Consider the following 17,114-nt stretch of genomic DNA (forward strand, 5'->3'; position numbering starts at 1 on the left):
TCTCCTGCCACCCCACGTGGATGTGGCTTCCCCACGTGGAGCGAAGGCTCAGGCCCAGGCCAGGCTGCCAGGTGGAACCAGGGGTCATGGGGTGGGGGGTGGGGGGGCTCACCATTCCCTCCTTATGACAGGAGAGCACCTCATTTACTTGAACCCAGGCATCACTCAGGAAAGTGAATATGCTAAGAGAACTTAGGCAATTCATTTGCAACCACCAGGGGTTTCATTTGCTTTTAACACATTTTTTTTGTAAGATTAAAAAAAAATTGCTATCACAAGCATTAACTCCAGCTCCCCCTCTCCCTGCTATTTTGTGTAATAATTCTACAGGGAGTCCTGGCTGGTATTTAGCTCTTGAGTTAAGTTCCACCAAACAAGTCCAATGCAAGACTAGCTTCTTAAATTGTTTTTCCCTCCCACTTGCTGCAGCCCCCTTCACTTTCTAAGTTCTCAAAGCCAGCTGACATCACATTTATCCAGCGTGCATAACGCCCATGTTATGGGACAGCACGCCTAATCCTCATTCTGCAGCCCAGGAGAGAAAGGTCCAAGTGTGCCCGCAATCCCCACCTTACCCTCGAGGAGATGAAAGCTGTACACGCAGCAATGGGAAGCCAGATGCAAAGACATGACCCTCCCTCCCCTGGTGTCTGCCATGGGTGAACAGACTTCTAGGCCAACACTGGGGCTCTTTTTAAAAATCAGGCCTGGGTGAAGCCTGGGATTTGATATTTCTAGCACACCCAGAGGCAAAGGGGGTGCTGACAGTCACTGGGCCACAGTGAAGAGCCAGGCTCCAGGCAAGGCCTGGAGAAGGTCTAGGCCAGCCCTGGTATAGTCAGGCCAGAGGCCAAGTGAGGCTGGGGGCACCAGGCCTCCCCAAACTCCATCTCAGGGAGGTGGCCCTGGTTCTTTGCTGGCCTTCTCAGCAACACCCCAGGTGCTACCCCAACTCCCAGGAGATAGAGAGAAGCAGGGACTCTAGGGGCCAGTATCCTCTCCTCACCCTCTCTAGCTGATTTCTCGAACTCTATGCCCAGCCATGGGACAAGAAGTTGCCTTTTCTCTCTGGAGGAAATAGCCAAAACCATAAAAGTCTCTTTGCCTCTCCTCATATTCCTGCTGTGTCCACTAAGTCCCTGTATGTACCAAGACAGTCACTGTGGGAACATGAAGCCCTGTCCCCAGGTACTGGACTAATGGGCCTGGCTAGTTGTGGTCCAAGGCAGCCCATGGGTCCAGGGAATGTGGGAGTGCAGGCAGGTGCAGCAGCTGGGCTGGGCACTGCCAGTCACCCCAAGACCTGGAGGAGACGGGTCTACCAAGTACTAGCCCAAATGCAACTCAACTCTACCAATAAAAAAGGGAGGCCAGCACAGAACCCCTGGTGTTAGCTGGAGGCAAGCACTCTCTCACAGGCGTGCAGAAGCTGTGGCCCATCAAGCTTCTAAAAAAGGGGACTCAGGCCTAGCCCAAGGTCAACCTTTAGCAAACTGACCCCTGCCCTTCAGAAAATCCATCCTGCTGGAGAACCCCCTGCACCCATGCTGCTGGCTGCATAGCTTGCTCTGGCAGAGGTGCGAGCCCTGAGTTCAAGTCCTACTTCTGTCCTTCATGCTGTGTGACCCTTGAGCAAGTTGGGTTTCCTCTTTGGGGCTAAACTTTGTCATTGGCAAGGTGAGTATAACAGCACCTGACTTGATTCGCTGGGTCTAGCACACGCGCGCGCACGCACACACACACTCTTGCATATACAGAGAGGCCAATTGTAATACTCAACATACACTGATGGCAAAAGATGAATACGAGTCACCTTGAGCACCTCCTGTAATTGCAGAAGTCAAACGTGACTTGAGTATTACAAATTTAATACAGTTTTTTCCTTCTTTAAAATGTGTATACATTTTTAGGGCACCCTCGGTACGTTCTTTCTTCAAGTGAAGGGCATTTACCTTTTAAAGTGTAGTTTAACACTATTCAGATAGGCAAGCACTTATTAAGCACTTGCTAATTCCAGAAGAGGATGGAGGAAGGGGCAGACTTGAAGGCGGGCGGGTCCCTGAATGTAACTGAAGAGGTGTGTCAGATGCATGTGACAACATTAAGGACAGAGCTGGACCAGCAGTAAGCCAGGAAGTGGCTGGGTGCTGTGCCAGGGAAGGCACAGGAAGAGAGGCCCAGGAGCCGGCTCAGGGGACCCCCTGCAGGAGTGGTGCTGTCAGCCCAGACTCTGGGAAGGTGGAAGATTTGTAGAAGAAAACACCCACCCCAGCAAGCATAATGTCAAACCTTTCTGTTCTCATTTCTACTCTGTGCCTACACTAACCTGAGCACCTGACATACTTACCTAGTCTTCCCAAGCATCGTGGGGGAGGGGTCGTTACCACTACTATTTTACTGAGGAGGGAATGGGCACAAAGAGGTTATGTGACTTGCCTACAGCTGCCAGTGAACAAGGTGCAGAGCTGAGGTTCACACCCAGGCAGAGGCCAGGCCCCCCATCTAGCCAGGCTCAGAGGCCAGCAGGAGCCAGCATCTCCCCAAAGAGAGAGAAAGGAGGGCAGGGACATCCCTCAGAGCAAGATCAAGAGCAAAGGGGAACATGGTGGCTCGACTGGAATGGGGGGAGGCCTGTCCAACAGCTGCTTAGCTGAGTGCAGTCAGAGGGCAAGGCCAGGGAGTGACTCAGACCTGCAGGAAGTGCTGTCCGCAGCCTGGACAGTCCCCGGCCCCTTATGCAGGGAGAAGGAGACCCCCCCAATGTAGGAGCAGCTCCCATCCTCCCCCCACACAGGTACAATAGGCCTTCTAAGGTATAACAGCACCTCTGCCCCACCTGCCAGCCAACCCGTACAGGGCTGGCACTGGAACTCCACACTCCTGGAACAGTAAAGGTCAGTGCCTTCTTGACCTGGACAGATGAATCAGGGCAGTAAGATGAGTGCCCCGCACCTGTGCCTGGAGGATGGCAGGAACAGCAAAGACTAGAGCAACCGTATTCCCTAGTCCTTGACTGTCTGGGCAGGGAGCCGGGCATGTCATTGTCCAAGGCCTTTGAAGCCACCCAGGTGGCACCAGTCCCAGCATCGCAGCAAATATCCCCCAAGACAGGATGGGAATGTGAATCTTTGTCCACAAATGGCCACCTGCCCAGGACCCCATCAGCAATAAACTGTGGCTCTAGCTCCCAGAAGGGGCCTTTTTCCATCTTATCCGTGGCAGCCAGAGCAAGGCTCCCCTGCGCCCCTGGCTTCAGCAGGGAAAGGACTTCCTCCATTTGCTAAGGCTCTTCTTCATCTCCTGCACCTTCCCACAACCACACACTTTCCAGAGCAGGATATTAAGGGAAGAGAAACCAAGGGCTTTCAGGGTTTTTCAGCCTCTGCTCCAGGGAAAGACAGATACTCATCCCTGTCTGAAATTGCTTCACTCCGAGAGCTTGTGGGCCACGGGAGCCTCCCGCCACAGATGAGCAGAAAATAGAGTTTGTTTCTCTATTTCCCAGCCCCCCTCGCCTCTCCCCCTCGCAGCCTCTTCATTCTGCCTGGTGCTCGGCTGGGGGCTGGGGCCACCAGGATCCGCATGGCTGCCTGGAGCCAGGGAGCAGGGCACAGCTCCCCCAGCACGCAGCCCTGCAAGGGAGGAGAGACAGCAGAAACGCTCCCCCTTCCCCCACGGCCCCCCTGAACCAGGCAGCCTACAAATAACCCTGGACGGAGGCAGACCCAAGGACCTTTTGTTTCCTGAAATATTCAGGTTTTCAGGTCATTCTCTGGCCTTGCCAGGAATGCAGCATGCTCCTGGCTTGAACAAAATGCTCTGGTGTTAAAATATTCATCTGGTTTTGGTTGGGACTGAGAGTGTGTGTTTCAGAGAAACTACGACATTGTTCTCCCCTCTTCCTCTGTTCCCCAGCACACCTGGGAGGCTCATGTTCCACCTTGATTTGGGCAACTGTTTTTCTTTTTGTTTATTTTTTTGGTTTTTTTTTTTTTCAGATTCCTAGATGGTTCTTCAGGATGCTGAGAGTGGGAGAGACCCAGATGGATGGATTCAACTGGTTGTTGCCTCTCTAAGGGAAAGGGAAGGGATATTAGATATTTTCTTGGAAGTTAATTCAACTCGAGGCAGGGCAGTGGGAATATTCTGTCCAAGCAATTATTATCCCTGTCCCCACCCACCACCACCCCACACCTAGCATCCATGGGAAGCCTGCCCACATTCCGAGGGCCTATGTACAGCATGCCCACTGAGCAGGCCCCAGCGGGGGAGGACCCCTTTGGGCCAACGAGACCAGGCTGGGGCCCTCAAGATGCTTTAATTATCAGTCACTTCACTTTCTCTCCCTCTGCTCCCAGTCCCCATCACAGAAACCTATCAAACGTCCACCCTGAGGACGAGGAAAATCAGCTACCTACTGGCCCTGGTCTTTAACTAAAGGCTCGAGCTAAATTATACCACAGACCTTGGGGACCAAAGTAGTGGTGGCAGGAGGAAGGGCTACTGGTGGGCTTGGGGGGAGGTGGAGGAAGAGGGAAGGGTCCAGGCAGGCCAAGCACGCCTCCATCCCCTTCCCAAGAGGAGCTGGGAAAACTGAGGCTAAAAAATGAGGAACATGATGTGTGGAAGGCTGTGGAGATAGGGGACCTGGCCAGCCCCTGCTCCACCCTTCCCCAGGGACCACCATAAAGCACTCCAAGCAGTCTTTAGAGAAGAGGACCTGGCTAGGGGCTGGCCAGGGCATAGAGTCTGCAGAAACTCGGCAGCACAGCCATCCAGGCTGGTGTGTCTTCCTGGCATGCAGTTTTCCAGTGAATCTGTCTCTCTGCCTTTCAAAATGTGTCATGAATTGGCCTGCATATACACTGCCACTGCTGTGGACCCTCATCTCCAGCCAGGATGGCCATTCACAGGAATAAAATCCCGGTTCTCAACTGTAGTCTGCAAGGCCTGATGGTGCTGGGCCTCTGCCAGCCTCTCACATCACTGGAGCCCCAGTCCTGCTCACTCACCATCTTTAGCCCCAATACCTGTACCAGTAACACGTCTCTTAGTCTGTAATCACCTATGCGCTGGCTTGCCTGTTTAGTTCTAGCCTTCTGTCTACAAGGTCAGGTACACCCAGGTGTGGAAAATGCATTTATTCATTCCTCAGGGCCTGGCAAAGTGCTCAAAGCAGAGCAGTCTCTCAGTAAATGTTTGTTGAACGAATTAAAGAACAAATGGCTCCCAGATAGCTCAAGGCAGAACTTCCCCCATCATGGAGGGATATAGAAAGGAGGATTCCAAACTCTCAATACCCGAGAAGCACCTATCTTCCCAACGTGTAGTGTGTATCAGCCTTCCCCACTCTTTCTTAATTCCTGATCACATTTGGATTCAGATATTTAAAAAGTCAGAGAAGCAACGTTGTACAATGCTCTGAGAAGGCTCCAGAGAGGCAGCATTCAAGGATGGAAAAGTTTCACTTTCATAAAGCCTAATAAAATCTTGCTTCTACTGAGCAGGCAGCAGAGAACGCACTCGGAGAGCCTACAGGGCGCTCTGTGGATCACGGTGTGGAAACTCGGGCTGTGACCAGAATGCAGGAGTCCATAGGACCTGCCTGGAGGACAGCACAGGGCCTGGCCAGGCCCAATCCACACACAGAAAAAGGGCCCCAAGAGTTTGCAACCAAGCAGACGTATGCCCCAGCCATGATATTTATTAACAATAAATGATTCACAAGATTGCACAGCCTACTGCAGTCCTCCGTAAGAACCGTGGACAACAAAACAAACACATACTCACCCCAAAAAACAAGGAGGCAGAGAGGCAGTGTGTTCTTCCCGCCCCACTGATGTGGGCTTACCCATTACTCTAATGTAATCAGAAGAACATTAAACATTTCTAAAGTCTCCTCTCTTTTCCATGGCTGATTAAGCAGTTGGGAGCAGAGAGTTTACTGTGAAAAAAGCAAACAATTATATGCTATCCGAGGTAAACATTACCTTAGTAATGGAACTGAGACACACAGCTCCATTGTCAGTAGGGATTATCATTATAATACTTAAAATAACATTTATAACACTTACTGAAATTACACGCATGAAGTCTGCAGAGACACCGAAATGAAATCAGCTCAATGTGTTTTTATAAGAATACTGAAATCTCCGTCCCTTGGAGGAAAGTTATGGGCATTAACAGTTTTGCCGGCCTCCATTAGCTGGTAAAATCTGAATACTGTTTCTGAGGTGAGCTCTAATCTTCTTTGAATCCTCCCAACACATTTTATCTGTAAAAAATTGTAGTTAAAAATTTAGTTTGATGGAATGATATTTAAGTGCTTTTCCTCATCTAACTCCCTAAAAGTGCCCCAGAGAGTCTCCCTGTAATTTGTTCAAACGAAATAATATTTTCATTTCCCCGTTTCTCTTTGTTGTCTTGGGTGATGAAAAGTAACATTTCTTTTCTTTCAATCCTATTAAGTGAGGCTCAAGGAATGCCAGCCACTCAATCCAAATGCGATCTGGCAGACAGGCCTTCCGCTTAAAATACGGGGCCTGCCAACCTGGGTTTCTGTCAGGATTGACATGTCACCGGTGTCAGCTCCATGCAACATTTCCCAAGCAATAACCAGGGTTATCAGCAAACTGAGGGGGTTTTTTCCTGCTCTCTTTATTTCAGCTAACACACTGGGTTCCTTGGCTCAAATATATGGTAATTTGTACAAAGTCTGTCCACCCTTCCCAGAGGCTGCTTAACACCTACACCTACCTGGGGACACAGGAAACTGGTCCCCTAGGGTGGGCCCCTGTAGGCAGGAAGTGGGCCTGAGATCCTATTTGATTCCCTTCCTTAATCACCAAGTCTCCCCGTTCCTTTTCCCATCCCACCTGACCTCTTTCCATGTTGCAGTTACCAACAAAAGCTGCTTCACCTTACCAACTCGGACTCAGTCTTCAAAACCTGTTATCAAATGTCACCTCCTCTCTGAAGCCCTCCCTCCACCATCTAAGGGCATCCAAGCTCTGACTTCCTTTTGCAAATGATTTTACTCCATCGAGAAAGATGTTATCAAAGTAAATTATGGTGGAGCCGTACAATAAAACACTGTGCACATTCCTTTTGTTAATGGAGCAAAAACAATTGAAATATCCACAGAACAATGCTGGAAGTGAAGTAAGCAAGATGCAGAGTAACAAACGTAATTGATCCTACCTCAATAACACGTATGTATATGCACAGAAAATTCTTGGAGGCATAAACACACCAATAGGAGTGGTGGGTGACTGTGGGAGTGGAAACTCAAGGAGGAGTCAAGAGGGATTAGAGAAGGAGAATTTATACCCTTCTATATTATTTAAAATTTTTCCTGTGAATATGCATTTCTCTGTTGATGAAAAATAATAAAATCCACTTATACTGATAGAAGAATTACTGGTGCCAGTTTAAATTTATATTTATTTATTTATTTGAGACAGAGTCTCACTTTGTCTCCTTTGGTAGAGTGCCATGGCATCATAGCTCACAGGAACCTCAAACTCTTGTGCTCAAGCAATCCCCTTGCCTCAGCCTCCTGAGTAGCTAGGACTACACCCGCCACAATGCCTGGCTATTTTTAGAGATGGGGGGGGTCTCACTCTTGCTCAGGCTGGTCTCGAACGCGTGAGCTCAGGCAATCTACCCACATCGGCCTCCCATAGTGCTGGGATTACAGGCGTGAGGCATCACACCTGGCCTTGAATTTCTATGTTTAACTCATTGGAATGAATGCTATCACAGGATTGGTTACTATTACCGATTATCAGTTTTATCCCACAATTTTCTAAATGACCCACATTCCCTGTCTTGAACATCATCACAGCTATTGATTTATTGTTATGTATGGAAACCTCTACGGATGAAATTCTCTGTGACCTACTCAAAATTGGGCTCTGCGTTCCTCTTTCTTTTCCTTCCTGGCTAGCAAACAGAGCAAAAGGCTGGCCAAGAACAACTATAATGAGACCTCAGAGGCCACCCCTGGGCCACTGTTTCCAGCAATCACACAGGGGTAAGGTGCTTACAGGCCCCCTGGCCTAATGACCACAAACGGTCAAGTCTTTGAGGTATTCTGGCCAACTTCAGGTGGTGAGTTTTTTCATGTCCTGTGTGTTTTGTGATTATGCTTATTACACCTTAAGTTTTAAAAAAAGTCACAATGACAATATCATTCCTGTTCTATAGGAAATGTCAATGGATTGAAAATCATTTTAAAACAAATATATTTCTTTTTTTTTTTGGTTTTTGGCTGGGGCTGGGTTTGAACCCACCACCTCCAGCATATGGGACTGGCGCCCTACTCCTTGAGCCACAGGCGTCGCCCTAAAACAAATATATTTCTAATGACATAACCTTCTGCACAGACACATTAGCTACTTATGTAAGTACCCACCCACTGTATACATACTTCAGATACATTTACACACACATACGTGTCGTCTAGGTCGGCTGCCCAATACCCAGAGAGTAAGGCACTCCAGGGTGTACGTGCTCCAAATCTATACCCAGTAACAGCAAGGTGTCTAGCCAGTGTGACATAGCACCAATGAGCAATCAATAACATATATTGATCAGGTGTAGGCTATTGGGCCCATAGCCAAATATGGCAACCCTGAAAACATTAACAATTTGTCCAGAGGTGAAGAATCCAAATGATTTCTGCTACTTTGCTAGGTTAAAAGAAAATTAAATTCTTTTAAATTACTGGCTGGAGTCATGAGCAGAAGTCAAAGCATGATTTGCTCAGCAACATGCTCAGCTGACCCAGCAGGTGCACCGGGTCTAGGAAGTGGCCACAAGAACCTCTGATGACCGCAGGCATTATTTTCCAGGCTAAAGAAGTCCCTTTTTGAAATGTCTGTTGTCACCAACACCCACATGCTCAGTGAGAGAGAACACGGGAATGGGGAACTCTTGACATCTTCCCATGGAAATGGGAGGAGATGGCTGGTGCAAGGGTATAAGAGGCCTCTGCAGGGTCTAACAGAGAAGACCCCTCCCCACAGCCATGTCCGTTGGTAGCTGGCTGAGAAAATACAAAATCATGTCTATCAACTTGCTTTCAGAGCTGGGTCCTGTTGCAGAATGAACTTGGAGTGACTGCTATCTCTCTACTGCCTAAGCACAGGGCATTCTGTTCTTCGTCCAAAAACTTGTTTTTCAAGCTTTAAGGGGGTTGCTGAATTTTTGTTTTCTGAGATTTTCCCATCAGTCCTTACCAGACCCTCCCCAGGTATTCTGATGAACCACTGGGATTATCTGCATTCATCTGCTAGGGCCACCATAACAGAGCAGCATAATGTGCCCGGATGGCCTAAACAACAGTAATTTCTCTTCTCGCAGTTCTGGTGGCTGGAAGTCCAAGGTCATGGCGTCCACAGGCTGGTTTCCTCCGAGGGCTGTACCCCTGGCATGCAGGCGGCCGCTCCTTGCTGTGCCCTCACAGGGTCTACCTTCTGTGCGATGCACTCCTGGTGTCTCTCTGCCTGTCCAAATCACCTCTTAGAAGAACACCTCAATTTCATTAAATTTATCCTTAAAGACACATTCTCCAAATACAATCACATTCTGAGGTACTAAGGGGTAAGGGCTTCAACATGGACATTTGGGGGAGAGCTACAGGACTCGAGCTCTAACAGTGTCCTCTCTGGGTCTCTGTTACTCCAGAAGGAAGGAGCCTCAGCTGTCTTATCTATGTCAGACTCATTAGCCAAGTGCACCTTCCCCAGTTTCTCTGAGAACCACGGCTTTCTTGAAGCAGGATGATCAGAAGGGCTTTGGAATTCCAGGGACAGATGACACTGGCTATCTCGTCCCCATCCCCCCACCCCTTTTCCAAACTATCTTTTGGCTGTGGCAAAAGGGACTTGAAAGTAAGCTTATTCAATCCCCTCTCAAGATCCCCTCAGGAGGCAGGACCCGAATGGAAAACCCAATGAGAAGAAAAATTATGATCAGAAAGACAGACCAGGGTACCCCTAGACCACAGACAGGCAGGGGTACATGCCCAGTTTTCCTCCAGTCCCACAGCTGCCAGTGAGTGGCCAGTGCCGCCCCCCACCATCACTCCATGGGCCCTGCACAGCCAGCCACTGTTGCATGGCCATGATGGCAGGGGCAGAATGTGGGAGGTTTTAATTTTTTTAGTTGTATGCGTTTTAAAAAATCTGTCGCGTGTGAGATGCAGCCTGCCTCTGCCACAGAGGGCATGCTTTGTAATCTGAATCGGCAAATTTGTTAACTGACTGTTGAGTCTAATGTTATACCACTATTCTGCCTCTCGTTAGCAACACAAATTACCGGCAATTAGCCGGCTGACTGTTCAAAGGCAGTTCAATTTCTTGTATAAAGAGAACTATATAATGCTTAATGTATCTATCAAATGTAATAGCCCAAACAAAATTAATGATATGAATACAATGAGTGCTTATAAGGGATAATTACAAGGTGTCCGTCATGAGAAGCGTGCCAGGGTGTCAGACACACAATTCAGGCAAACAGTCACCAAAGTTGTTGAGGCTGGCTTGGCCCTTAGGAGACAGTGTGAAACAGACAAGGTTCAGCCCCCTCCGGTGTCTGGGCAGCAAAGGCAGCTGCTTGCAGTGTGTGAAAAATACAAGGGAAATGTCAGGCTCAGTGTCCTCATCTGTAAAATGGGAACAGTAGGATGTGGCTCCCAGAACCCCACCCTGTCACTGCACAACCAAATGACAAGGAAAAGCCTTGGCTATACCTCTCCAGGCTGCACCCGGAGGAAGGTGACCATGCCGTTGATGTTACTATTTTGACATCAGAATTTCTAAGGTAAGGCTAGCAAACCTCTTCCGGCCCAAGTCACTGACAGAGGAGCATGGCGTGATACAAATGACGCTTTGATTTAATTACTATCTTTTTTTTTTTCCTCCGGTAACTAAACATTTTCCTCTGCTCAGTATCCCTGGAATGGCTGGGCCATTCCCAGTGTATTACTTGCATATCTATAATTAAATAATTAAGAATTGTTCAAGCCCTTCCAAACACAACAAAAGGCGATGATTATTTCAAACCCACTTTAGGAAAAGTCAGGCCCCTATCAGCTCCATTTTTTGCTAATAGTTATGCAAGGCTGCACCGGCAGCATTCCCTCTTGCATGCCAGCACACCAATAAATTAAGATATTCCTGGCCGCATCTGCACGAGGGAAATTAGAGCATTACCTGGTCCCCGCCAGTGTGCCAGCTCCGAGCGGCAGGCGCAGCCCACGCTGGGCGACCAGCTGTCTGCGAATGTGGCGTGTGGATCACAGCTCAGAGCCAGGGGATCTCTTAGGAGGTCTGCTCTAATATCACAACTGCCTCGCTGCAGGACTGTTCCCTTCACAGCACAGTATTCAAACACTGCTTCCACCTCTTTTTCTCCAGCTCCGAACCAGGGAGAACCGGGACCTGGGACCTCTAAGCTGTTCCCCAGATGCCGAAATGTGCCTGGCTGATTTTTCTCGCTTGCCTCAGAGTCCTTAATGGTGAGGACAGCACTGAGGCACTTTGTTTTCCGAAACCCCAGCCCCAGCTGCCTGGGAGGAGGGGCGACCTCATTCCTGGTGGGTGTAACTTCATCAGGCACGATGTCTTGTTGGTTTTGATGAGGGACAAGTGGCCCTTGTGGAGGAGTAACAGCCAAAATGATTCCAAAATGGTTTACACAAGCACAAACTCACTGTCTCAAAAAGAGGTAAAGACCTATTTTCCCAGAAATTGGTGGAGACCTCTGATCTGCGAGGCTGAGTCCCTAGCATGTGTAATGTCTTCAGGATCAATATTCAGTTTCCAATGTGTTCCTTTAAGTCTAAATCTTGACACCCAGACCACCACAGGCCTTGAAAACAGTCTCTGTGCTTTAGACAAACAAAAGCAAAGAGAACAAAGTGCCACTGACCTCGTGCTTGGCAAAAGCTCAAGGAGTCCAAGGCCCCACAGGCCCGGGCCAGGGCTTGGTTGGCTGGCAGATGGAGATTACAGGCATGGTGGTCCAACATCCCAACACCATGTGGAGAAGGGTAGTGGACGTGGGTGGAAGGAACTGACCCAGAAGCTGCCCCTAAGGCAAGAGCAGTGAGACAAGGGACTTTGGCTCTGGGGAACAGGAGAGGGCAAAGAGTTTTCAGGCATGTTAGATTGTGCTGACGGTGGGGGTAGAACAGGAGACAGAAGGAAGCCAGCACTAGGCACCATTGATTTGGGGGTTGTCAGACATGCATGAGGACAAGAGTATCCAGGGAGAGGTCAACAGGGTCCAAAGGCCTAGAAAGACCATAAAAGGCATCAACTTCCACAGTCAAGAGTCACTTGTGACTCTCATGAGAAGAATTTTAAAGAGCATCATGTTTTCTTAATGCCTCTAACTTTTGCTCTGCTGGTCATCTAAGAAGTAGCTCTCTTAGTCATCCACCTGGTGAACTCCTACTCATCCTTCAGAGGCCCAGCTCAAATGCCCTTCCTCTTTCAAGCTTCCACTGACCACCCCTATTTTCAGATATCTACTCCCACCCACACATAACTAGGACAGGAAATCACTTCCTAACCCACTCATACCACTCAGGAATTTACATATCCACATGTCTACCTCTTCAATCAGATTGGCTATTCCTTTAGGGCAGGAGCTATGTTTGCTTTAGCTCCCCAGAACTCAGCCCAAGCCTGGCACAGAGTTGGCAGAAAAAGACTAGGCACCATGAGAAGAAACATATTCCAAGCCTCTGGAGCTTCCCTATGTCAGGCGGTTGTCTCAAGAGGTTGTACTGGGGATGAACTCCCAAACCAAAAGGGCTAATTACCAGAAAGCGACACAGGATCCACAGGATTATACTCAGCACACTGGCATGGACACTTCCCTCCCAGGACACACTTGAGGTGTCTCCCCGATGGGTGGCAGCCAGCTCCTGACCTTGTTCACATGGAGGCTAAGCCCAAACAGACAGAATTCCTACTGGGTCCCATGAGGGACGCACAAAGTGAAAATGGGATTCTTCTCTCTGTCCCTCCATCTGGGTATGAGTTGCTGCAAATTATGCTTCACCCTCCTTGGCTCCACAAGTAGGTTAAAATCCACCCAAGTGGTCTCACCAAACATGCTACATCTTTCTAAACCCTCATCAGACTATTCCATTCTCCATATTCTCTTCCCTGAGAAAAGGTTGTGCTCTAGCATTTAATCATAAACTGTTTATAACAGATGTTTTCTGTAGCTATGTCTGCCTCCCAAATCTGTTGAAAGCTTCCAAAGGGCAGCAACAAATCCTGCATATTTTCCAATATTTTCCTTAATCTGGGATCAAGCAAGCATATTTGATACACAAGCACAGGGAGGGTACCACCAATACTACCACCATACCACCAGTGGCAGACATTGCCAAACAAGCACCTATCTTGTGATGAACGACTCACTGGTAGAACTTGCTCTCTCCTGTTAGTTTCATTTAGTGGGAAATGGAAGAAGCTGTGAAGTGCATAACTTCAAAGAGGCCCCCCAAATTTACTGCTCACAGCCCTTTCTGAGGTTCTCCCCAGCCTCCTTCTGTTGAAAGCCACAGAGAATCAGGAGAAACAAAGATGAGCCACCATCCCAATTCCCAGCATTTCTCCCGAGAGCCACTGAGACCCTTCTTCCCTCTCAACATTCCAGTTTCCAGCAGCTCAAAGTCCACAGCAAAAGGGAAAACCCAACTCCCTACAGTGTGCCCTTGTCCCCGCTTCCTGACTTCCTGCCCAACCAAAATCAGACAAAGAGATAAGACAAAAGGTGGGGAGCTCTCAAGCCCTTCCTTTGCTGCTTTTAATATTAGTTTATAAACATCATTTCTTCCTCCTTTGCTACTCGCTCTACTCTGAGCTACGAAACACAGCTCAAGACCTGATCTGGGTATCACTTTTCAAATGCCCAAATCCCTGTAAAGGTTTAGTGTCTAGCTGTGTGCATTTTGCTGAGTATTAACATGTTCAATGGAGTACTTTGATTTTTTTTTTTATCTAGACGCCAGAAGCTGGTGAATATATGCTTCATAGCTTCAGATAAACCTTTTGTTCTTCTGGGGCTGATCAGCTGGTGGAGCAGCGAGAGGGAGAAGGGGAGGGGAATTCACAGGGGCTCAGCGGTTTCAAAAAGTCAAATTACCTCTGAGCCATAGCAAGGCTGATAATTTAAATGAAAAAATATATATACAGGCTGCAGCACACAACACCGTCTCTGTTAGGACTTTTAATGAAGCCCCAGTTGTGATGACACTGAAGCCGGGAACGCTACAGTGGGATAATTACTTGGCTCCCACACAGCTGAGTTCCATAGATGCATTATTAACGGCACATTCCTCGCCATAACGAGAGCTGAACAGAGGTAGGCTCCGCAGACCTTGGCGTCCACCATTAGCGGCCTGGCGCAAACACAAATGAGTGTTTTCACAAAAGCATGCAAAGGTTGTGAAATTCCAATGAATCCTGTGCTGGGAGGAGGAGATGTGGTGGGGGGCGGGGAGGGAAAGGGAGGAAAGAGAATATTTATATATAAATATAGACATATATATATATAAATACATATGGGCCATACAGATGTGACCAGCCATGTCACCTTTTCCTGTACAAAGTACGTGGAGAAAGGCAACCTGGGAAATTATGGAGTCAGAACACATTGATTTTCCCGCAGCAGATCCAGGCAACAGCCCTGATGAAGAATTACAGAGGAAATGCAATAACCTAATTCTCCTCCAACCAACCTGGCCCTGCCGTGCCTGTGGCCCTGAGCGTACCTGGCTGGGGCCGCGGGCGGCACCTCCTGACCTGGGCATGCTGCACAGCTGGGCTTCCGTTTGGCACAGCCAGGCAGTGTCCTCTTCCCAACCCCAGTTCCAAGGCAGAGCCACGGCACTCACACCGGCCACGTTTTTAAGACATGCAGGAACCACCAGCTGTCTTGGAGTCCAAGGTTCTTCTGGAAAGGGGAAAGCCACAGATAGGGAGCCCCCAGCTCACCCCAATTAAAGATACACACACACATTCTCACACAGGGCCAGAGGCTCCAGGCTACCAGGGCGACTCAGAGGGGCTGAGGGAAAGCCGGTGCCCTTCCCTGCACTTCCCCTTGGTCTTCTCCTCGGTTTCACTTCCTCAGGAAGCGTCTGTTTCAAGGTGACCCTGTTTCTCGAGTTAGCCCCAGTGTCCCCCGCCTGCTCGCAGAACCAGGGGCCTCCCAGTAATTAACACCGCACTTGATGAGGCCCAGCTGGCAAACTGAAGCTCTGCCAGCATCCTCCACTCCACAACCTGGGATCCTCCAGCCGGCTCCGGCGAGGGGCTCTCCCCCATCCCCCTCACCATTCTGGCCACTCTGTCCTCAGAGAAGATGGTGACAAAAGTCGCCCATCTACCTAGCATGGATGTTTGAGAGAGAGCTGTTCCTATTAGTGAAACGCTTCAACATGCAAAGGTGAACGTGAGCTGCGGCACTCCTTATAATAGAACACCAAGTGGCCAGGAACAGTGTAGGTGCAGAGACATAGGTGACACAGGAAGCTGTCACCGTTAATTCTTGGGGCAGGTTACAAAATAGTATGGGTATTGTAACACCACGGAAAACTACACGCAAGAGTACAGAAGAGTAGACGGCGATTCCATTCGTATGCAGGAATAAAACCCGACCTCGCTGCCTCTGCCATCAGAAGTCAGCAGTGTGGTTACTCTGGGGTTTGGGACTAACCGCGCCACAAAGTGGTCTTCCGGAGTGCGGGTCATGGCGTGTCCTGATCCAGTGCCAGCCGGGTCTGGTCCGGGAAAACTCAGGGAGCCATCTGCTGTCTGCTTATAAGCAGACTTTTCTATGTGTGATGCATCAACAGTTATTATTTACTGACATGTACTTTTCTGTATAAATAGCAAACTTCAAAAAATGTTCTATAAAACCATGTTTATATGTATATGAACATACAGAGTTAGGAAACATAAACATCAAATCCTTATGAGCCATTTTCCCTGGAAGGAGAGCAATTAGGGGTGATTTTTCTCTTTGGCATTTATCAGCATTTTTTTTTCTTGTAAGGAAAACATTATTTCTCGAGTTTTTTTTTTTTTTTAATATAACAGCTTTTTTTGTAAAAAGGGAGAAATGATTCACCTGAAATTATAAGGAATACAACTGATTAGCAAAATTAATAATAGCAACCAGCCACATCTACTCAGCAAATAAAGCACTAAAACACAGCTGGGGACCTGTGCCACTGGCAGCCTTTGTGATGCCAGCTCCCCTAGAAACAGGGTGCCAGAAGTCTTCTGCAGAAGTCACTCAAAGGAGCAAATTATTTTTCCCTGGACAGGCCCATGAGCCACATGAACCAAACATGAATAGAACAACTTGGGGTGCCAGTGTATTGCTGTAAAGCCTATCATGGGCACCGCCTAGGCCAGAGCGGGCCACATGTAACCAGAGAACAGTTAGACAAATGACAAAGCAGGCAGAGAACTCAAGCCCACTCAGCAAAGGTGTGCAATGCCCCTGGCTTGGCCAGAGCACACTGACCCCCATGGCTGTCCCCTCCTGTCTCTGCACCCTTTTTGCACATTTCAGATCACTTCCTGATAAATCAGGCTTAACTTGATTACTCCCAGGTTCTTATGCCCAACTTCCCAGAAGGTTAGCTGGGTATCAGGGAGGCAACCTGTGTGGTGCAGAAGACCAGTCACCCACAGAACCATCTGCCTCTCCCCAAACTAAAGTACTTGACCAAGATTGATTTTGAGGAAAGGGGAAGGCTATGTGGGGGAGTGAGGGGAAGGAGGGACCCCTGGTGGCGGCTGCTGTCCCCAGCAATCCAGCTCTGACCCCAAACTCATCCCTGCACAACAGAACAAAAAGCTCTGCCCTTCAGGGACCTCATGCCCTCCAAGGTGGTCAGGGAAGCTTAATGCCTGCAGGTCTCATCCCATACCCTGCAGGGCACCTGCCCTGGGTCCCTCCCTGCACAAAGCCTGGTGATCAGGGTTTTCTCTCTGCAGAGATTTCCGGTGGGATCATAGCACCTCCCACAGGTCAGCTCCCACATTCTACCCTGACTGTGAATCCACAACCAA

General features: G+C 48.7%; 1 protein-coding gene across 10 annotated transcripts in view; it reads right to left on the reverse strand.

Moving 5' to 3' along the window:
* ZNF423 (zinc finger protein 423) overlaps window positions 1-17,114 on the reverse strand; it is a 318,249-nt gene that overhangs the window by 77,366 nt on the left and 223,769 nt on the right. The window contains exons 6-7 of one of the 10 annotated variants that reach the window (XR_008378296.1): window positions 6,075-6,274; window positions 5,836-5,944 (exon numbers count right to left, since the gene is read on the reverse strand). The exons of 8 other annotated variants lie outside the window; for them this stretch is intronic. Coding sequence is in view for 1 of the 2 variants with exons in the window: in XM_053582125.1 (XP_053438100.1) it covers window positions 6,180-6,274 (95 nt within the window). In the remaining variant the exon portion in view is untranslated. Of the gene's footprint in view, window positions 1-5,835; window positions 5,945-6,061; window positions 6,275-17,114 lie in introns of those variants that run through there. One more of the 10 variants, XM_053582125.1, reaches the window with a different exon arrangement.

The sequence above is a fragment of the Nycticebus coucang genome, chromosome 2 (genome assembly GCF_027406575.1).
Source record: "Nycticebus coucang isolate mNycCou1 chromosome 2, mNycCou1.pri, whole genome shotgun sequence".
Lineage (NCBI taxonomy): Eukaryota > Metazoa > Chordata > Mammalia > Primates > Lorisidae > Nycticebus > Nycticebus coucang.